At 49.2% G+C, this 22617-nt stretch overlaps 1 protein-coding gene across 7 annotated transcripts in view; it reads right to left on the reverse strand.

Moving 5' to 3' along the window:
• LOC101935706 (uncharacterized) overlaps positions 1–22617 on the reverse strand; it is a 117441-nt gene that overhangs the window by 66517 nt on the left and 28307 nt on the right. For 5 of the 7 annotated variants that reach the window (XR_010590266.1, XM_065556561.1, XM_005310616.5 and 2 more), the window contains exon 7: positions 6353–6435. Coding sequence is in view for 6 of the 7 variants with exons in the window: in XM_065556561.1 (XP_065412633.1) it covers positions 6353–6435 (83 nt within the window). In the remaining variant the exon portion in view is untranslated. Of the gene's footprint in view, positions 1–5923; positions 6173–6352; positions 6436–22617 lie in introns of those variants that run through there. The other 2 variants (XM_065556573.1, XM_065556571.1) reach the window with 2 other exon arrangements.

Consider the following 22617-nt stretch of genomic DNA (forward strand, 5'->3'; position numbering starts at 1 on the left):
CTGTGTGACAGTTGTTTGTGTTTCTCCCTGATGCACAGCCACCTTTCTTAATTTTAATTCCCTGTACCTGTACGTCATGTCATCACTCGGCCCGCCCTCCCTCCCGCCCTCCCTCCTTCCCCTGGTCCGTCAGATACTAGTTTCGCGCCTTTTTTCAGACCAGGCGCCATAGCTAGCACTGGGATCATGGAGCCCGCTCAGATCACCACGGCAATTATGAGCACTATGAACACCACGCGCATTGTCCTGGAGTATATGCAGAGCCAGGACATGCCAAGGTGAAACCCGGACCAGCCGAGGAGGCGATTGCAGCGCGGCGAAGAGAGTGATGAGGAAATTGACATGGACATAGACCTCTCACAAGGCACAGGCCCCAGCAATGTGGAAATCATGGTGTTACTGGGGCAGGTTCATGCCGTGGAACGCCGATTCTGGGCACGGGAAACAAGCACAGACAACCAGACACACAATAGTCTTTCCTGGAACAGTACTCAGCGCTTGAATGGCTGGAAGTTATCAGGTCTGACTTGTGAGCACTGCAGAACTGAAGAGGCTCACAGCCTTTTTTCACCACTCACTAGATTTGTATGTCTCTGTATGGTGCCCTTTCTAGAATTACTTAGGCCTTGGCTACGCTGGCGCTGTACAGAGCTGCAACTCTCTGCGCTCAGGGGTGTGAAAACGCCCTCCCCGAGCACAGCGCTGTAAAGCACCAGTGTAATCAGCGCCTGCAGCGCTGCACGCTCGCTCGCAGCGCTGCAAGCTACTCCCCTCGGAGAGGTGGAGTACTTACAGCGCTGCGAGAGAGCTCTCACGGTGCTGGCGGCGCGACTACACTCGCGCTTCACAGCTGTGAATTGCCAAAGGTAGCCAAGGCCTTAGACTCAGGGAGCAGTGACCTTGAAAAAGAAGCAGACTATTGACAAAGTCATAACTTACATAGATTGGTTTCTGTCTCCTGTTTTATTTGTGTGTGTGAATTTGCAGTCATGTTGCATGTATGTAATGGGGCATGCTGTTCAAGAAACAAAGTTTTCAAAAACAGCATGTTGCTCTTCAATCTCAGTCTTAGCAGACAACTATTTATAAAGCTCATCAAACCAAATGACAGGTGATAATTTAGGCTCAAAACAAAAACCTCTAGAACTAAGCAACAATAATTCTCCTTGAAGGTGGTCTATTCAGGTTTAAGGAGAGTTTTAAATTTGGTTCCAGTTTGTGGCTTTTATTTCCACATCCCTAGAAGCAAACAGGATGATATGAGAATGTAATATTCCCTTTCAAAAAGCTTTGAAATGAAAATAGATTGATATACAGTTAAAATCAGCTTCAGAGCTGAAATGAATCTTTTTTGGAGGGAGGGGAGAGTTTGAGGGGGTTATTGCATATCAGGTGAGCAACAATTAACAGATTCCACTCCCACCCCAACTTGGTAGTATAACAGCAGAGATCTGCGTTTCTGTCTCTAGGAATGAGGACTTCTATTTAAATTTCCCACTGCCACACACACTCAAGCCAACTTTAAAAACATCACATTTTACGAACACTTAAGTAGGCCGTCATTTTTTCCCTGTACAGCGTTACTGACCATAAAAGGAAGAGCCATGATATATCACTGCAAACTGAAGACATCAACTAGCTCACTCTACCTAATTTCTTACAGGAGAAATCTCCAAAAAATGCCCCAGAAGGAGCTTATTCTGTTTCGGAGGTGGAGTTTGCCCCTGACAGAATGAGCTGGGGTTTTGGCCACCAAAATCTTCAGATCCTTTGGGATTTGACAGAGGTCTGTTGTATTAATTTAGATGGATTAAAGGCTCAAAGGTGTTAATGTAACCCAGTCACTGTACAACATTAAACAGTTTTAAATGAAGTTCATAGTTTGGCATACAAAGACCTCAGCCTACTTATTACCAGAGCAAACACACTAAAATCCATGCCAAAGGTTAGAAATTTATTGATTGAAACACACAAAAAGAAAAGAATCAAAACAAGGCAAAGAGCACTGAAACTAACTGATTATGCAAAATAAATTTACTCAAAACCTGTCTAAGTCTCTATTCTGAGACAGTGAATATTGGCTAAAATCTCTTATTCAATGAAACAGTCCTTCATAGCAGGGAAGAAAGGGGCAGGGACAACTCTATGTTTTTTGCTGCCCCAAGCACGGCAGTCAGGCGGCCTTTGGCGGCATGCTGCAGGCGGTCCGCTGGTCACGTGGATTCGGCGGCATTTCTGCTGGTGATCTGTCAGTCCCGCGCCTTCACCATACCCACCGCCGAATTGCCGCCGAAGCCGCGGGACCGGTGGACCTCCCTCAGGCATGCCACCGAAGACTACCTGTCTGCCACCCTCACAATGACCGTCAGGCCGTTCCCCACAGCTTGCCGCCCCAGGCACGCACTTGCTGCGCTGGTGCCTGGAGCCGCCCCTGGAAAGGGGTTAGTTCTGTTTCTCAGTTCTGAGTTGGAAACGATGGTCACTTTGTTGCTTTACGCAAAACAGATAGACAGAAAGGAGAGAAGAGATAAGATAATAAAGATGGGGAAAATATGGCTTTTGTTGATGTTCTCAGAATACAGGGCAGCTGGTCAGTCATGGACAGATGCTTTGGGCTGACAAGTCAGTCACAACAACTATTGCTCTGGATCTCGGCTCACCTCCCCACTCAGGCAAATCATCTGGTTGTTTTGGTCAGATCCCCGTCCTTCACTGGTCCTTCTCAGGCTCAGCAGAGCTCGATGGGCTGTCTCATCCCATTGTGCTGGTGTCATGCAGTATAGTTGATTTCAGGATCAGATGAAAAGTCAAGAGAGAGAGGGGACAAAAGGAAGATGGGGGTAGGGAGCAGGACAGAAAGAAGCACACGAGGAAGGGGAAGACAAAACAGAATCTCACATATATCAGGTTGGGATACTCATTTGTGCAACAACGATGGTCAAATATCCTCACTGGAGTATCGAAGTCTGATGTCACGGCAACAATCCCGCCACAGCTGTGGTGATGGTAAAAATTTCCCCATTTTTCCTCCAAAGTCTGTTTATTAGGGCCTCAGAAAGGCAGTGGGTGGAATAATCCATCCTCTCATTATTTTGGTTCATTGATTGGTTCCGACACACCAATTTTGGTTCATTGATTTCCGACTCTCAACTCCTCGTTTATCAGTTACAATCTGAACACAATCCTTCAATGGTATTAGTAGACCCTTTCTGTTTAAAGAAATTCAGCCTCTCTGTCTCCTTCTCACATCTTTTCTTAACCAGTTTCATACAACAGATCATTGTGACAATTCAAGAAATTTTACCCACTTTTCACCAAGTAGGCTAACAAATAAAGGAGGCCTGCTAGACCACAATTATTACAACAGGTCCTGTGGGTCTGCTCCACTTACAGGACTTCTTGTCCCTCTTTCAAGTATTGGGCAACATTTGCCCTTTCTGGCAGCTGCCCTTAGAACCCCACTCCGAGAGGAGGGTGATACCAGTCAGCTCTGTGTTCTTGGAGAACCAGGGTGCAGTATCCAGCCTGTCTGACTCATGAAAGACACCCCCCCGCCACACCAGTCTCTGCTTGAATCAAAACCGATGAGAGAAAAGGCTTGCAGAGAGCAGTGAAGGGCGTTGGGAGACACACCTAGACCCCTCCTGACAAGGAGGACAAGATTAAGACATCTCTATTAGCATACAGAATGGAGAACAGAGACAAGTCCCCTAGCCTCATCTGCATGAAAGATGGGACAGGGAGACTTGTCCATTAGCATACAGAATGGAGAACAGAGAACCACACTGAACTCTGGGACCAGAAAAGCAGGGAAGCACTGCATCATGGGGGATCTCTGCTCCAGATATTGATGAACCTATACCTGCACACACCCAGCTCAGCAGTTATCAGACCAATTCTAGTAATGAATCCTTGATTGATATCCAAAATACTGAAGCAGCCTAATTGCATTGTGAGCTCCCTGGAAGAAAACACCACCCATAGCCAAGAGTGATCAGCACCTATTGTCTAGCCTAAAGAAAACCCTTGAGTCATCAGTTTACCCATAAACAAATCTAGTGTTTTCCCTTGAACCATTGTTGTTTCTCTACAAAAACCCCTAACTATGTTCAAGTAAGTGTTCTGATGCATGGACCCAAACTCTGCATCAGTTCCACTAGGACTCCATCTCCTGACTGATCGTGCTCGGGGCTCTGCCTGTCTCCAGCACCCAGGACCCTGAGCTACCACCATCACCTGGGAACTCTGACCAGTTCAAGCCTCATGGAGTGGGTGAGAACCCTCCCTCTCTCTCTCTCTCTCTCTCTGTTTTCTTTTCTACCTCAGGTATTAACCTTTAATAATGTAACTGTTATGTTTGTTTAGCCCTCCTTGTGTAGTTATCACTATTATTTAATAAATATATTTTATGGTTAAGCTGGTTGCTTCTCTCTCTCTCTCTAAACTTTACTCTTTTGTGTTTTTAGCTTCCCCATTTACTCTGCAGCAACGCTTCTTTTACCTAAGCTAAAGATCCCTGTAGCGCCCAAAAGTACTGTGGGGTATGCTCATCAAGTGGATTACTACCAGTTCAATTGTAATGTGAAAGTGCGGATAGGGACGTGCTGAACCTGTGGCATATGAGGGTGGCAGCTTGAAAGTGCTGCTTGACTCAGCCCATTTTGTCCAGGGACATATAAAGGGGTCAGCTTGAGAGTGCTGATTGACCCGGTACACTCAGACTTGCTCTGTTAGCGCGCGTGTGTGTGTTAGGGTGACCCAACGTCCCGATTTTATCGGGACTGTCCCACTATTTGCTTGTTTGTCCCGCGGTCGGGACACTGGACAAACAAGCAATTTTGCCCTCCGCTCCGGCGCACAGGCGGAGCTCTCGCCCCCCTGCTCCGACTCCGCCCGCTCCTTCCCCCATTGGATCCCTCCCCAAATCCCCACCCCCAGCCCCGCCCCCTCACTGCCCAATTGGATCCCGAGCCGGGCTTGGGGAGAAGACGCCCCTGTGCAGCAGCCTGGGCACACAGGCTATGGCCGGCTGGGGCCGGGAGCGCTGCAGTGCAGCGCGGAGGCTGCACCAGCCCTGCAGCCCACGGGGCAGCGCAGTGGGTCCGGGGGCAGCGCAGAGCGGGCAGGGCCCGAGTGGGCGGCACGGCTCAGGGGCATGGGCCACCCGCCGGAGACAAACGGCGGAGATGGGCTGCGGGGGCAAGACTTGTCCCAGGCGGGGCAACTGGCAGACAGGGGCGAGGAGCCGGCTAGGGTTCCCCGAACCAATAAACCTCCCCGCCACTGCTGGGGAGCCCCGCGCCTCTCCCGCTCGGCTGTGCTCCAGCAGCTCGCCCCGCCGGGAAGGAGCCGCTGGAGCGCAGCCAAGCGGGAGAGGCACGGGGGTCCCCACCAGCGGCGGGATGTGCCACATGTGCCCAGGGCGGGCCTGGGGGGCGGGAGGCTCTGAGGGGAAGGCAGCGTGCGCGGCCGGGGCGCTGTGTGTGATCCGGTGGCGCAGCTGGGGCCTGCTAATGCCCCCGGCCCCTGTGAAACTGCTTTTTTTGTTTTTGCTCTGCCGCCGTTTTTTTTTTTTTTTTGCTCCACCCCCCCTGCCCCTTTCCCCCCCGCATCCCGATATTTCATCCCTGTGATCAGGTCACCCTAGTGTGTGTGTGTATGCTCATCTGATTCTGGGGCTGGAGGAACCCAGTCCTAGGGAACCTAGGTCCTGCAGGATAGCTCCACTGGGAGGGGACCTCAGAAGGGAGAAGTAGAGCTCCATATGAACACACAAGTGACACAAGCAGTACATTAATAGAATTACAGAAACCCCCCGCCCCAGAAGAGTAACCATAATAAATGAGCATATCCGAAAGTAATGGGCACATCTGGTAACAAGGGACCAGTATGAAGGGGGCTCCATGCAAATACAGGCTGAATGCACTTTTTAATACATTTATTATTAGTTATCAGGGAACACTTATGTCACCCGAACCTCACTTTTGCAATCTCTCCACAGATGGACCCTGATCTATGGAGTGTCCTCCGCAGGATCTGTAGTGGGGAAATATGGTGCCACAAAGGTCAGTACAGGAAGAAGGATATCCACATGTTGATCCTGGGGGGAAAGTTCTCCCAAAGAGATGCCATTAGGACTTCTTACTGGCTGGGGCTTCTGATGACACAGCTACTAGGAAAGAAATTAGGAACAAGTGCAAAGAAAAAGGCAACCCATAATGGAATAATGGTTAGGGTCTCTTCTTAGCAAAGAGTAAAGCAATAATAAGAAAATTAGCTTATCCTAACTTCAGCCATAATAAAAAAAAGTTGTTTACTTCTCCTTGCAGTTGCCATGTGCACTAGTACTTACCTATCATAGAAATCATCCATTTTAGGACTATGGAAATCTTCTACATCAAAGAAATTTTTACTAGTTTTGTCCAGTTTATAAGCCTATTGAGAAGAAAAAAATGTAACTGTTGATAGATCATCATCAATAAATAAAAGTCTAATACAACAATCAGTGATATTTTGGGAGACGTGAGCAAGTTTGTATGGGCTGGGAAGCTAAGAGAATTAGGATTTCAAAAATCATTATTGGTTTTGATGTATTTATTTGGGGGAGTGGATGGCTCAAGGAATCAGTCACAGGAAATTGGGCCAGTCTAGGTTGCCAGTCAAGGCTGTTCTTAGGCATACCCAGCATATGCGGCTGCATAGGGCACGTGAGAATTTAGGGCACCACTGGGTCTTAATGTCCACTCTCCCGGCTCTTCCTATCCCTGTTTTGACTCTTCCTGGAGGCTCCTACAGATAGCTGCTGCAGCCTGGTGACTCTTACTCCGGAGGTTTCAGAGTAGCAGCCGTGTTAGTCTGTATCCGCAAAAAGAAGAACAGGAGGACTTGTGGCACCTTAGAAACTAACAAATTTATTAGAGCATAAGCTTTCGTGGACTACAGCCCACTTCTTATATATATGCATCCGAAGAAGTGGGCTGTAGTCCACGAAAGCTTATGCTCTAATAAATTTGTTAGTCTCTAAGGTGCCACAAGTCCTCCTGTTCTTCTTTTTACTCCGGAGGGGATCTAGTAACTTAAAAGTGAAAAAGCCTTCCAGCCTGCCAGACCTATTAGCACAACACTGAACTGTTAAAGAGCCATTCAAGTGGTAATGAAGCTGTTTAATAGGCATTTGCCAACCCCCAGGTATATACTGTCCATTTCTGAATTTACTGACAAAAACAGTTGTGCATTAATGTAATATTTACTCAGAACATGTTAGTCTACAGGACCTTAGTTTAAAATTTGCTTTAAAAATATTTCATTAGTGAGTTGGTGAAGATTAGAAAATCACATCTCTAAAAAATCCTTGCATAGATTTTTAGATGCACAATCATCTTCAGCCTTAAATGCTTAGATCTCCAGACATATAGTTTTTTAAATAAATCATTCAAAAGACCACCCTTATTTAAAATACACATTTTAATTTTAATTACTATAGTAAAAAAAACTTGCTTCCAAAGTCTTCCTGATCTTTTTGTCCATCCCTTTCTCCCTTCAGCCCCCACCCCCGTTTCCCCAGCTGAAGAAAGCCCTTAAACGGACAACACCCCTTTCCTTCCAGATAGCTGGACAAAGAGTTTCCCTTTCTGTACTTCTGACTATCTGATGAACTAGTTTTAAGAGAACCCTCCAGCAAAATCAGTACCAAGTAAGATATAAAATCCTTTGTTATGCCTAAAATCTTTGGAAACATATTTTTTAAAGTTGGTGAAATTTCATAAACATGTCTATTGTTATGGCGATCACACAAAGTAAATTAATGTTCCCTTTTTCTAAAAGCAATGAACATTGTTATGAACACACTAAACCTCTGTAACTGATTAATTTAAAATAATGTCTTTGTTTCAGTGAGTTAAATATGAAGTAATCTGGAATGATTACTTCATGAAGGTTTAAGAATACATTTAAAATATAAAATCAGCTTAGAAATACTGATTAAGAAAATGTAAAACAGAGAAGAGCTGCATCATGTATTCCATAATATTTCATGTTGTATTCAGCAAGACAGCTGACTCGCCCTTACTACAAAGTTTTTGCAAATAAATCTCTGACAAACTTCAGGGCATATCAAAAAACCTGTGACTGACATTTTTTATTCCCAAGTTTAGTGCTTTTAATTAGATACCTTCTGCAAGTCCAGTCTTCACCATCTGGCATGCCATGGAAAACATGCTCCATTTTCTTTAGAAAGAAATTGCAGAAGAGTGTTTTTTTCAAATGTCACTTGCTTCATTTGGGTTCAGGGATTTGGCTGGAAGGGGGTGAGCAGGGTGGGGGGAGGGAAAAGAGGAGGAAGACAGTGGGGAGAGGGCGGGGCCTGGGCAGAGTGGGGTGGGGCGTGGGGTGGAACAGGAGTGGAGTATGGGTGGGGCCACAGGCAGAAGAGGTGGGTTGGGGAGCTAGCCTCCCCAACCGGCAGCTTCACCCACTGCCCATGACAGCACGTAAGAGCGGGTTGGCTCCCACAACCCAGCGTGCACTGCAATCTCCTTAGGCAGGGGCCGTATTCACAAAGCCAAATGTGCCAGAGCCGCGCATTCAGCGTGAGGGAGAGGATACGGCAGTCTCTGCGGGGAACTGTGAATCTCCACCGCCATGAGGCGGGCTGGGCGGCACATTATCCTTTGCTGCCTCGTCCCTTCCCCACCCCCAGGCTGTGAGCCCGGACTGCCATCAGGCATAGGCACACCAGTTTAATAATACTGCGTAGGGCCCCATAAATCCTAAGGACGGCCCTGTTGCCAGTTATGATGCAGCCCATGTCAGTAGTGATTAAAAGTTGTTTCCATGTGAAAGCTGTTTGGTGGCCTGTGGAGATCAAGTGATAGCCTCTATCCACACAAATCCCCACTATAAATTGGCACTTTTGGGCAGCCTCCGCAGAGGCACCAAGGATTGGGGGTAAATACGGAGACTGAACTATCCTTTCTTTCCCAGACGTGGCCCCTCCAGGGCAAGGTTCAAACACACTGACATGGCAGTTTCAGGAAACTTGCACTACTGTCATCTATGGCCTAGTCTTCACTTACCGGCTGGTCCGGAGGCACGCAATCGATGTTCTGTGATCGATTTATCGCGTCTGGTTAAGACGCGATAAATCGATCCCGGATCGATCCCGGAAGTGCCCACAATCGGCGCCGGTACTCCAGCTCTCCGAGAGGAGTACGCAGCGTCGACGGGGGGAGACTTCCGGCCGCGTCTGGACCCCGGTAAGTCCGGACTAAGGTACTTCGAATTCAGCTACGTTATTAACGTAGCTGAATTTGCGTACCTTAGTCCGAAGTCCGGACTAAGTGGGGACCAGCCCTATGTTGCATCTGTTCTGTGGAATAATGGGGGACTGCGTTCCCCACGGCTGATAATCCAGCTCTATACTCCCAAAAACATTTAAAACAAAGTGTTCGTTTACTGTTACTAATTGTACACTAATTACTACAGTATTTAGCACACGTTCTTATAGTGCAAACAGCAGCCTTCAAGATTACAAGCACTCTAGCAAATGAATCTGAAACACCTGAATTATAAGAATTTAGTGATTAGACATGTCATACACAGATTTTATAAAAAGAAGAACAGGAGTACTTGTGGCACCTTAGAGACTAACAAATTTATTAGAGCATAAGCTAATTCAAACCGGAGTTGATTGTGTCTAGTTTGCATATCAATTCTAGCTCAGCAGTCTCTCGTTGGAGTCTGTTTTTGAAGTTTTTCTGTTGTAATATAGCCACCCGCAGGTCTGTCACAGGTTAAAGTGTTCTCCCACTGGTCATTCAGTGACAGACCTGCAGGTGGCTATATTACAACAGAAAAACTTCAAAAACAGACTCCAACGAGAGACTGCTGAGCTAGAATTGATATGCAAACTAGACACAATCAACTCCGGTTTGAATAAGGACTGGGAATGGCTGAGCCATTACAAACATTGAATCTATCTCCCCTTGTAAGTATTCTCACACTTCTTATCAAACTGTCTGTACTGGGCTAGCTTGATTATCACTTCAAAAGTTTTTTTTCTCTTAATTAATTGGCCTCTGAGAGTTGGTAAGACAACTCCCACCTGTTTATGCTCTCTGTATGTGTGTATATATAGCTCCTCAACATATGTTCCATTCTATATGCATCCGAAGAAGTGGGCTGTAGTCCACGAAAGCTTATGCTCTAATAAATTTGTTAATCTCTAAGGTGCCACAAGTACTCCTGTTCTTCTTTTTGCGGATACAGACTAACACGGCTGCTACTCTGAAACAGATTTTATACACTTCCTTCCTCTCACAAACAATTTGTCAAATATTTACAAACATAGAAGAATAAAAGAGAAACTGTTTCGTTCTACAGGAAGAGAGAGATGTTAAACTTCAGATGCCAATGGTGATGGTTTAGGCTCTAATCCAACAAAGCACATAAGTACGTGCTCAATTTAAAGCAATTGGTTAATCACATTGAAGTCAGTGGGATCACTTGTGCTTAAAATTCAAGCACATGCTTTAGAGCTTTGCACACTCAGGGCCTTACTTTGGGGTCTAACTATCAAGCCTGTTTTAGCAAAATTCCTTGGAATCACATGTTCAAATCCCATTCAGCAGAGTGACCTCAGCCATTCAGTTTCCCAAGAGAGAGAAACTGAATTTCATGCAGTTTGTTGTGTCTGGGTTGTACTGGTGACTTCAAAACTGAGATCTTGTTTGCTCTGCATGGATGTTAAAGAACCAGTGGTACTTTTTGTAATGGCAGGGATTTATCCTGCTGTCAGGCAGCATGCTTTCTCATGATTCTAAAAACTACTTAAAATCACTTATTCATATAGCAAAGGAAGTAGAACCTTTGATAAGTCTGTGTGCTAAACTTGGGTACAATTTTCAAAACTGTCTAAGTGACATAGCCCCGGTCTACACTAGAGTTAGGTAGATGCAAGGCAGCTTACATTGACCTAACTCAAAATGTCACTCCCACCTATGTAACTCCTCTGCTACACCAACTTAACTCCACCTCAGTGAGAGATGTAGTGCTTAGGTTGTTGTAGTTAAGTCGACACAATGTCAGTGTAGACACTGTGTTACTTAGGTCAACTTTAGTGGCTTCCAGGAAGTGTCCAGCAATGCCCCACCTTGATCTCTCTGGTCACTGTTATGAACTCTGCTGTCAAGAGGCCAGATACACAGATACATGCCCTCCCCTTTAAAGCCCTACTAATTCTGAAATTCCATTTCCTGTTTGCCCGGTGTGGAGAGCTCACCTAGCAACTGTCAAGCATGCCTAGCAACTACCCAGCTGCCCATGCCAGCTCCATGCTGCAGGAGTGTACCCAGAAGGTATTGGATCTCCTGGATCTCTGGGGAGAAGAGGCTGTGCAGGCACAGCTTTGATCCAGCTGTAGAAAAGTTGATATCACCCAGCAGATTGCTCAGGGCATGGAGGAGAAAGGATACAAGAGGAACCTATAGCAGTGCCACATGAAAGCCAAGGAGCTGCGGCAGGTGTACCAGAAGGCAAGGGAGGCTAACACTTGCTCTGGTGCAGAACCGCAAACACGTCACTTTTACAAAGAGCTATATGCCATCCTTGGCAGAGACACCTCTCCCCCCCCACCCCAAAGCACCATGGATACTTTGGGGGAGCAGGAGTCACAGCCCTCCCCTCCCCCGGGAACAGCGATGAGGAGGAAGGGACTGTAGTGGGGCGGCTCCCCCACTCCAGTGGAAAAAGGGTTAGTCAGCCCTGGGAGAAAGTTGTGGTTGAAAGCTGCTAAGCTGGGCTGACTGGGGAAGCAGCCACAGCTGGGCCACGCCCCAATCAGGCCACAGTTGGCTGTGAGCCAGAGGCCCAGAAGAAGTCTCTCTCCAGGCTGGCAGAGAGCAGGGCCTGGCTACCTGCAGAAAGGGTAATGGGAGTGAAGTAGGGCTGGGGAGAACCAGAGAAGCAGGGGAGCTCCAGGCTGGCAACTCCCCAGGCTGCAGGGCCTGGTCCAAGGCCCATAGAGGTACTTGGAGGTAGAGGAAGGCAGCAGGTCCGAATCCCCTTGCCTATGATGAGTGGCTTTTACACTGCAGTCTGCCCCAGGGAGCGGGGGCTCGGTGATGACTGGCAGTAGCCCAGACTGATACAAGGTGGGGATTAGAGGGTTTGGGGGGGGGGGGTGTTCCCAGAAAGGGGAGACCCATAGAGACTGGCGGGGGTATTGCCAGGGGGCAGCCCCAGGCTAAAGGGGCACTGGGGTCCAGGAGGGATACGTGGGCCAGTGGCAGTGGGGCACCGGCCTGCAGAGGGTGCTCCGGAGACTGGAAACGCTAATTCCCTGAGACAACCAGCAGGAGGCGCCGCAGCAGTGAGTCACGCACTGTCACAGGGACAGGCAACCAGGGGGATCCAGTGGCACAGCAAGCCAGGACCTGTTTTTGACTCCTGGACAATCCAGCCAGTCCCTCCAATCCAGCACAGATGAGCCTGATGCAGGGGAAGGAACCTCTGGTAAGTATGCAGTTTGCTTGGAAATTACAGGGACAAGTGTTTACTCTTTTTTACTTATGTTAGAAGATGTAGTGAAATAACCACAAGATGTAGTTGCAATCTGCTTCCCATTCCCCTGTACAGTTAGGCAGAGAAGGCCACGCAGAATAGTTTGTTTATGTGCACTTGGATCTCCCATGAATCCTCCTTAGAGATCTCAGGGAAACTTTCCTGCAGGTAGTCTGCCAAAGGTTTCCGGGGAGGGCTGCTTTATTTCTTCCCACGCCACTCAGCACCAATGCAGCACACAGGCTATCAACACACAGCCCCAGTTGGCAGCTGGACGTCTGCAGGAGCTGTTCCCTTTCAGCCTCTGTTGTGGTGACGACGCAGGAAAGGAAACAGAACACTAGGTCTGTGGTAGCCGAAAAGCCCCTCTACTTCTAGGAACTTTTTTTGGGGCTTTTATTCTTTACACTTCTCTGCTTACAACGCTTCTCATTGGTACAAATCTTGCGCATAGAAAAGCTAGGCAGTATACATGCACATAAGATAACGAACTCATCTCTTGAGCGCGTGAACACCAGCTGCGAGGGTACAATCAAATCAGCCAAATAGGTTTCCCAAACACAAACGCTGGATTGAAGGTCACTCCTGCCTCGTAGCCATGGGAGCAGTTTGCTGCGCCTGTGGGCTGACGATTCGAGAGCTATGCATCCCTACACTCTGTTACCCTCAGGAGTGAGAAGTGCTGTAACTAGGCATTTTAGCACGCAGGGCGAGCAAGCATATTTGCATCCCCTACCGTTTTTTTTTCCACTCCATTTTCCCACCCCCATGGTTTTGCACCCTGGGCAGCTGCCCTGCCCACCCCAACCTGGTGGGCAGGGCAGCTGGCCCTGGAGCGAGGTATCAGCTAAAATAACCATTACCTGTGGAAAATGGTGCCAGTTCAATTGCCCTATAAGCATATACTTGTGCCCATGAGCTATCCCCCCTTATTTTTCAAACTCACTCCACCACACGCCTCCAGCTGTACCTACCATTGCTGGGACTGCCAGCATGCTCTATGAATCCCAACAAGAAGTGAAAATGTACTGCTTGCAAATTGTGTGGGTCAAGGGGCGTGAGTTCAGTATACTAAGTTTCCATTTATCTTGTGAATAGAAGCTCTGTGCATTGTATCTTTTGCAACCAGAAATGTGGCCTTGAGGGTCTCGCCATCACAATGGCGGAGCAACTCCTCCAGATAAGGAGGAGAAAGAAGAGGATGGCGGATGACCTATTCAAAGATACCTTGCAAGCCTCTGCTGCTTCAAATACCAAGCACAGGGCTTGGAGGATCACCCATGCAGACAGCAGGGGCAGGGATAAAGCAGAGAGGAGAAAGGCACAGAGACGTGTAGCAGGAGATACTACCGCATCTCAAGCAGCAAACAGATATGTTGCAGACTCTTGATGGCCTTCAGCTTCAACAGACCCATGCTCACCTCCCTCTGAAGCCCATTCCATGTGGTGTGTATGGCCACTACATTACCCCTACCATTCCTCCCCGGGGGGGAGTACAGGCAATCACAACTGCACATACACTGACCTATGAAAGACGCGGTTGGTGTATGTGTATGGGAAATGGAAATGACTGTTCTTTCCCCTGTATTTATAAAGTTCCATTCAGTTATAAATGTGTCTGTTTGCATAGGTTTGGAATAAAAGTCTATTTATGGAAACTTCATTTTATTAGCTCACAATATATGCTAGCTGAGGCTGACATCATTCACAGATAATAGCAATAGGTGCATTTGCAATGTTATAATGCCAGGCACAGCACACTACAGCAACACATATTACCATGACTCACTATTAAAATGATCTTTCAAAGCCTCCATGAGCCGAATAGCTTCACATTGAGCTCTTCCTATAACCCTGGTATCCAGCTGCTCAAAATCAGCAGACAGCCATTCCACCTCCTCCCTGGCAGAAATTTTTCTCCCGTTGCTTCACAGATATTATGAAGGACACAGCAGGCAGCTATAACCATTGGGAAAATTTTTTCACTGAGGTTCAATTTCATGAGTAGACAGTGCCAGCAGCCACTCAAAGTAAAATTAAGTCTCACTCATGATCTCGCAAGAGAACTCAAATGTCAGGGGTTTGGTTTTTTTTCAGCCATGACACAAATGTGTTTCCAGTCAAACAGGAGTTACCTCACTCTAAACAAAGGATAAAACAGTTACTCACCTTCTTGTAACTGTTGTTCTTCGAGATGTGTTGCTCATGTGCATTCCAATTAGGTGTGTGTGCACCACTTGCACAGTCCTCAGAAGGTTTTTCCCCTAATAACACCTGTCAGGTCGGCTGTGGAGCCCCCTGGAGTGGCACCTTCATGGCGGTGAATATAGGTCCCTGTCGACCCACTGCCTCCTCAGTTTCTTCTTGCCAGTTACTCTGACAAAGGGGAAGGCGGGTGGATTTGGAATGGACATGAGCAACACATCTCAAAGAACAGTTACGAGAAGGTGAGTAAACTTTTTTTTTCTTTGAGTGCTTGCTCATCTCGATTCCAATTAGGTGACTCCCGAGCCCTACCCAGGAGGTGGGGTCAGAGTGCATGGAATCGCTGACCTGAGCACCGCTCTGCCGAATGCTGCATCATCTCTGGTGTGCTGGGTAATTGCGTAATGAGAGTTGAAAGTGTGAACTGAGGACTACATCGCCACCCTGCAGACCTCCTGTATCGGGACCTGGGCCAGGAACGCCACTGAGGAGGCCTGCGCTCTTGTGGAATGTACCGTTAGTGCAGGGGCCGGTACTTTGGCTAAATCATAGCATGCTCGGATACAGGACGAGATCCACAATGAGATCCTCTGCAACGAGACCAGGAGTTCTTTCATCCAGTCTGCGACTGCCATGAACAGCTGGTTCGACTTACGCAATGGCTTTGTGCGTTCAATGTAAAAGGCCAGTGCTCGAACATTCAGGGAGTGTAGCCTTTGTTCTTGGCTATCCGCGTGAGACTTAATGTAAAAGATTGGCAGAAAAATGTCCTGGTTGGAGTGGAATTGGAATACAATCTTTGGGAGAAAAGCCGGGTGAGGCCTAAGCTGCATCTTGTCCTTATAGAAAACGGTGTAAGGAGCAGCGGCGGCTCCAGGCACCAGCGCTCCAAGCGTGTGCCTGGGGCGGCAAGCCGCAGGGGGCGCCCTGCCGGTCCCTGCGAGGGCGGCAGTCAGGCAGCCTTCAGTGGCTTGCCTGCGGGAGGTCCGCCGGTCCCACGGATTCTGCGGCAATTCGGTGGCGGGTACGCCGAAGCCGCAGGACCAGCGGACCTCCCACAGGCATGCCACCAAAGGCAGCCTGCCTCCCGTGCTTGGGGCGGCAAAAAAGCTAGAGCCCCCCTTGGTAAGGAGGGTCGGAGGTGAGGGCTTTAAGCTCCGATACCCACATTGCCGAGGTAATGGCGACTAGGAAGGCCACCTTCCATGACAGGTAGAGCAGCGAACAAGTTGCCAGAGGTTCAAACGGGGGCCCCATTAGTCTGGAAAGGACCAGGATGAGGTCCCACTTCGGGATTGGTTGTCTGATCTGTGGGTATAGCCTGTCTAGACCCTTCAGGAAACAGCTAACCATTGGGTTGGCCAAGACAGAACGCCCAGCCGCTTCCGGGTGGAAGGCACAGATGGCTGCCAGGTGTACCTTGATGGATGATGCCACTAGGCCCTCCTTTTTTTAAGTGCAGTAGGTAGTCTAGGATAAGCGGTATGGACGCCTGTATTGGAGGAGAGTGACCCCGAGAGCACCAGATTGCAAACCTTTTCCATTTGGCCAGGTAGGTAGCCCTAATGGAAGGTTTCTTGCTACCAAGTAAGACCTCCCTAAGACTCAGAGCGTATGAGCTCTATAGGGTTTAGCCATGAAGCTTCCAAGCTGTGAGGTGAAGAGACTCGAGATCAGGATGGTGAAGGTGACCATGGTCTTGGGTGATCAGGTCCGGGACCAAGGGCAATGCGATTGGGGCATCCATCGACAGCTCCAGGAGCATGGTGTACCAGTGCTGGCAAGGCCATGCCAATGCTACCGGTATGACCACCACCTTGTCCCTGCAGATCTTGAGCAGAAGCTTGTGGATGAGTGGAAATGATGGGAACGTATACCACAGATGGTCTGTCTAGGGGAGGAGAAACACATCTAAAAGGGAGCCCGGACCATGATTAGGAAGGAGCGGAATTGAGGGCACTTTCTGTTGCTCCTTGTGGCAAACAGGTCAATTGGGGGAACTCCCCACCTCCGGAAAATGCTGTGTGTCACATCTGAGCGGATGGACCATTCGTGATTGTGGAAGGATCTGCTGAGGCAGTCTGCCGGCTCATTCTGAGACCCTGGGAGGTAAGATGCTTCCAGGAGAATAGAGTAGGCTATGCAGAAGCCCCACAGCTTGAGGGCTTCCTGACACAGGGGAGAGGAATGAGCCCCATCCTGCTTATTTATGTAAAACACTGCAGTTGTGTTGTCCATCATGACCCCCATGCAATTGGGCTTGGAAGGTTTGGCATGCTTGTTGGCCCTCAACTCCTTGACGTTGATGTGGAGTGAGAGCTTGTCCTGCGACCAGAGACATTTCATCTGTAGTTCTCCCTGGTGAGTGCCCCATCCTAGTGCTGATGCATCTATTACCAGAGATGGAGAGGGCTGGGGCTTGTTGAAGAGGACTCTCTGAGCCAGCAGTGTAGAGGCTCGATAACCTGCACCGGAAGGGTGACCACTGTGTCCAGGCTGTCGCGCCCCAGATGGTAGGCCGACACCAGCCAAGCTTAGAGAAGCCTGAGCCTCAGCCTTGTGTGCTGTACCACATATCTTCATGTGGCCGAGGAGCCTCAAGCAGCCCCTTGCCTTGGTAGTAGGGTACCATCTGAGGCTTTGTATGATGTCCGTCATTGCCCAGAAACAAGCTTCCAGCAGGGATACCCTGGCCTGGCTTGAGTCCAACACGGCTCCTATAAACTCTACCCTCTGTGTCGGGGATAGAGTTAATTTGTGCTTGTTGAGTAGGAGACCCAACCTGTTGAAATTGGACCTCACGAAGCTGACTTGTGCCTCCGCTTGGTCCCTGGAACGCCCCCTGCGCAGCCAGTCGTCAAGGTACAGGTATGCCTGCACCTGCCGCCGGTGGAAGGCGGCCACAACAGACATGCGCTTGGTGAACACTAGTGGTGCCATAGACAGGCCGAAGAGGAGGACCATAAATTGGTAATGGTTGTGGTTGACCACGAACCTGAGGAAACATCTGTGGGCAGGATGTATCAAGATGTGGAAGTACACATCCTTGAGGTTGAGGGCGGCGTACCAGTCTCCTGCATCCAGAGAGGGGATAATAGTATTTAGGGAAACCATGCAGAACTTCAGCTTTTTCATGAAGCTGTTGAGGCCTTGCAGGTCGAGGATGGGTCTTAGATCCCCCTTTACTTTGGGGATTAGGAAATAATGGGGGCAGAATCCCTTACCCCTTAGCTCCTGAGGAACCTCCTCCACTGCTCCTGAGCCAAGGAGCATTTGGGCCTCCTGTATAAGGAGATGCTCATGAGAAAGGTCCTTGAAGAGGGATGGGGAAGGGGGGGTGGGAGCAGAATTTGAGAGAATATCCCACTTTTACTGTGCTTGTTCCCAGATAACATCAGACCACTGGGTCCTTTGCACAATAGAACTGGGGACAGATGGTTCAGGAAACAGGGATGAGGATCCGGTAGGTCGACTGGTGCGCCGTCCTCGGGCGCAACTTCAAAAGGCCTGCTTAGAGCCTGACGAAGACTGGTTGAAGAACGGTGCCACAGTATCGACAGTGCTGGGGAATGGTGCCGCAGAGACAGAGTTGGGGACCAGTGCTGCAGAGACGGAGATGGAGACCAGTGCCGTGGGAGCGGAGCTGTGAGGAGCAAAGCCTGGGGGATGGTGATCTCCTCATCATTGCTCCGGAGCCAGAGGTCTATCCCGACTGGCAGGGGACTGTGGAGCCATCATGGCAATCAAGTCCCGAGCGGCCTCAAAAGTGTCTGGGGTGGAGGGGAGTTATAGGTCCTCCACCTGGTACTCATGCTCAGGAGAATCCACTGGCACTGGATTCGACAGCCCCTCTTGCAAGGCTGAAGTTGACGATGCCAGCTCCTATGCTGTCGGCGCCAGGTGCTCCTGTGTAGGACGCACTCCAGAAGCACTGTCCGATGCGGCAGCTCTCGGTGTGGGTAAGTGCCCCCATCTGTGCCGCTTATGCAGCATTAGGGAATAAGAGCAGTGCCATGCTGCCTTCGGTGCTGGGAAGCATCAGTGCCGAGTGTCTATGGCCAGAGTCCTTCCTCGGCGCTGTCTCATGCACAGAGGCCGGGGCACTCCACATGGAGGAGCTCGGTGCCAGATCCTGCCAGCCCAGGGCTGGTTGAGGATGAAGGAGCCTGAAGTCCTGCTCCTTCTTCATCCTTGGACGGAACCCTTTGCAGATCTTGCACTGGTCTGTTTGGTGCACCTCCCCCAGACACTTGAGACAAGAGTCATGGGGGTCACCTGCTTGCATGGGCTTATGGGAGGTTCCACATGGCTTAAACCCTTGGGATCGCATGCCCCAAACCCCAAAGGGGAACAGGAAAGCCCCCACTCCTACAACTGACAAACACTAAGAACTTTAACTATTTACAAAAACTAAGCTAAGACTACAAACTAGGGGAGCACTTGTGAGAGAAAGCAACTGCAGTTCCAATGACCGTCACTGGCGGTAAGAAGGAACTGAGGAGGCAGCGGGTTGGCAGGCACCTATATTCAGTGCCATGAAGGCGCCACTCCAGGGGACTCCACAGCCAACCCGACGGGTGCTGCTAGGGGAAAAACCTTCCCATGACTGTGCAGACAGCACACGCACACCTGATAGGGTGACCAGATAAGCAGTCCAAAATATCAGGACGGGGAGGGAAGGGGAAAAAAAGGGGGGGGGGAGGGTGGAGCAAAAAAAAAAAAAGGCGTTTAAAAGGGGCCGGGGGCATTAGCAGGCCCCGGCCCCGGGCGCTGCCCTCCCCGCGGAGCCTCCCCCCCCCCCCCAGGCCCGCCACAGGCATATGCGGCATGCGGTGGATCTGGGCGGGGGCAGCGCGGAGCGGGCAGGAGCCAGGTGGGCGGCAGGGGCCGAATCCCCGCTGCTGCCAGGGAGCCCCGCGCCTCTCCCGCCCACTCACAGCTGTGGCTCCTTCCCGGCGGGACGCGCCTCCCGCCGCCCCGGCCACATACGGCTTGCGTCCCCCGCGCCTACTCTCCCTCCCGCCAGGAAGAAGCAGCTGGACGTGTGCCGCATGTGGCCGGGGCAGGCCGGGGGGGCGCGTCCCGCCGGGAAGGAGCCGCAGCCGCGAGCGGGAGGGAGAGGCACAGGGCTCCCTGGCAGCAGCAGGGATTCGGCCCACGCCGCCCAACCGGCCCCTGCCCGCTCCACGCTGCCCCCGCCCGGACCCACCGTGCTACCCCGCGGGCTGCAGGGCAGGAGCAGCCTCCAGGCTGTGTGCAGCGGCCCGGGCAGGAGCCCTCTGTCGCGGTGGGGGGCTCAAAGCTGAGCCCCCCGTCTCCCTCCCTTGCCACCCCACCTGGGTGCCCGGGTGCCGGAGCTGACTCACCAGCTCCAGGATCCAGGCACCGCCGCCACCCCCTCCCTCCCATGCTTGCGCCGCCATGCTGCAAGCCTGGGAGGGAGGAGGAATGCTGCGTGATTGGGGAAGAGGCGGGGCCAGGGCGGGGGGGGGGGCGGAGCTGGGGCAGAGCACAACATTTCTTTTTTGTCCAGTGTCCCGACCAAACATCGGTCGGGACGCAGGACAAAGAAGCAAAAATCGGGACAGTCCCGATAAAATCGGGACGTCTGGTCACCCTAACACCTGATTGGAATGGACATGAGCAAGCACTGGAAGAAGAATGTGGTTTCTTCTTCCAAAGTACTTTGAAAGACAATGAGAATTAATTTACATATCAGATAAACAAAGCTATCAAGCTAACATGAGACAGTGTTGCTACACCCTAGCAGGGAAGAGAAACTTCATCTGAGACAGAAGGAGGGAAGGCCAACCCTCAATTAAGCCATGGAATCAAATGAAAAAAAAATCCTGACATTTGAGAGTTATAAAAGTGAGGCTTAAGGCTGCAGAGGGGCTGCAGAAAGGTGAGTGCTGACTGAGTGGGAAGGCTGTATTGATGGCTGGTTCTGAGCAGATGAGGTGAGTGCTGGGAGGGTGAACTGAGTGCAGTGGGGGTCAATGGGGTAGGCCGGCTGAACTGACGGGGTGGTGATGACAGGGACTGGGGGACTGAACTGGGGGGGTCGAATTGAGTGGGGTTGGATGGAAAGAGAATTAATGGGGGACTGGGAGACAGGATTAATTGCTGTATGGGAGATATGGGGGGGAAAGGAGAACTCCTGCAGCAGGAGCCAAAAATCACCTTATCCAGTACATGTGGGAGAGTGGGCAATACTGTCACATGCACATGCCCTGAGGATGGACGGGGGAGTTCAAAAATCAAGAGACTGACCTAAAAAACACAATATCATTCTTTTTTTTTAATGTCATGATTTTGGGGCCAATCACATGATTTTGGGGGGGGTCTGACTCATGATTTTTGATCTCTTGAAGTAGGCAATATTGTAGGAGCAACACAGCTATAACAACACTGCATATAAGTGTCTTAGGCACTTCTGAAAATGTTATCCTGTGATTTGTATACAGACCCAACTTTAATTTCTAACCTAAAACAAACAGATTTACACACTGCGTCATCCAAAGAATTTACACCTAGTACAAATTATATTGAAAGAAAACTATGGTTCTGCCCTAAGAACACTAAAGAAATGGGGGGGGGGAAATCAGCAGAGGATTAATCTTCAACTATCAAATCAAATAAGAGCACTTCTCTTAGGGTACATCTACACTACAGCGGGGAGTCGATTTAAGATACGCAAATTCAGCTACGTGAATAGCGTAGCTGAATTCGACGTATTACAGCTGACTTACCCCGTTGTGAGGACGGCGGCAAAATCGACTTCTGCCGCTTTTTGTCGGCGGCGCTTACTACCACCTCCGCTGGTGGAGTTAGAGCGCCGATTCGGGGATCAATTGTCGCGTCCCGTCGGGACGCGATAAATCGATCCCCGAGAGGTCGATTTCTACCCGCCGATTCAGGCGGGTAGTATAGACCAGGCCTTAATGTGGTATGCTGTGATGGAACTGACATGTTTGATACTTAACAGATCATTTCCTTTACTTTGTGGGCTTGAGCACATATCTTTAACATTCCTTTAATGCTATTTTGCTAAATGAGTTACATTGCACGTATCATGCTCAGTAAATGTAAGTCTACATATAAAAATGTTACCTATATTCAATGCAATGCATTTTTAAAATATATTACATTTTCTATGCTTTCCTCTCCCCTCCATTTATAAATAGTCCAGTATTCATCTCCTGGTCTCCTCTTTGATATCTCCTTTCCATTGTTCAACTGTTTTCTGAATTCAAATTTGAATATCACTTCTATGCAGATAACATTCAACTGCAGATCCCTTTTACTGCTTTGGCTGTTTACTATCAGCCTGTATTAACCTCATCATTTCTTTGTTCCATTATAATTTACTTCTATTCAACATTTCAAATATTTATACTCCACAAATTCTCTATAAGAACAGTCTCTGTCATTTTGCTCCTCTTCAAAAATCAAATAGCACATTCAGTACTATTGCCAGGAACTAAGACTCACCCCCAGTTCTTAGGAACTTAGATTCATCCTCAGTCCTCTTATCTTCCACCTTTCCTAACTCTGTAAGTATTCCTCCCATGTCCTCTGAAACGACTTCCACAACAGAAAATATTTTGACCACTCCTTGGAAAAAAACTCAGATTCAAGTTTTCATCTCCCTTTGCCTAGTATCATTTCATCTTTTATGTTCTCTCTAAATCCCAACTTTCCAGAGTTTAATCAGTTCAAAAGGCAGAGACTCATCACACCAATGCATCCTGACAAATGATCATTGATTTCCTATCCGCTTCAGCATTTAAGAAAGAAAAAAATCTCCTTTGAAGAGCTACATTCACCACAGGATCAACAATGGCTTCCTTC

This window comes from Chrysemys picta, chromosome 1 (assembly GCF_011386835.1).
Source record: "Chrysemys picta bellii isolate R12L10 chromosome 1, ASM1138683v2, whole genome shotgun sequence".
Taxonomy (NCBI): Eukaryota; Metazoa; Chordata; order Testudines; family Emydidae; genus Chrysemys; species Chrysemys picta.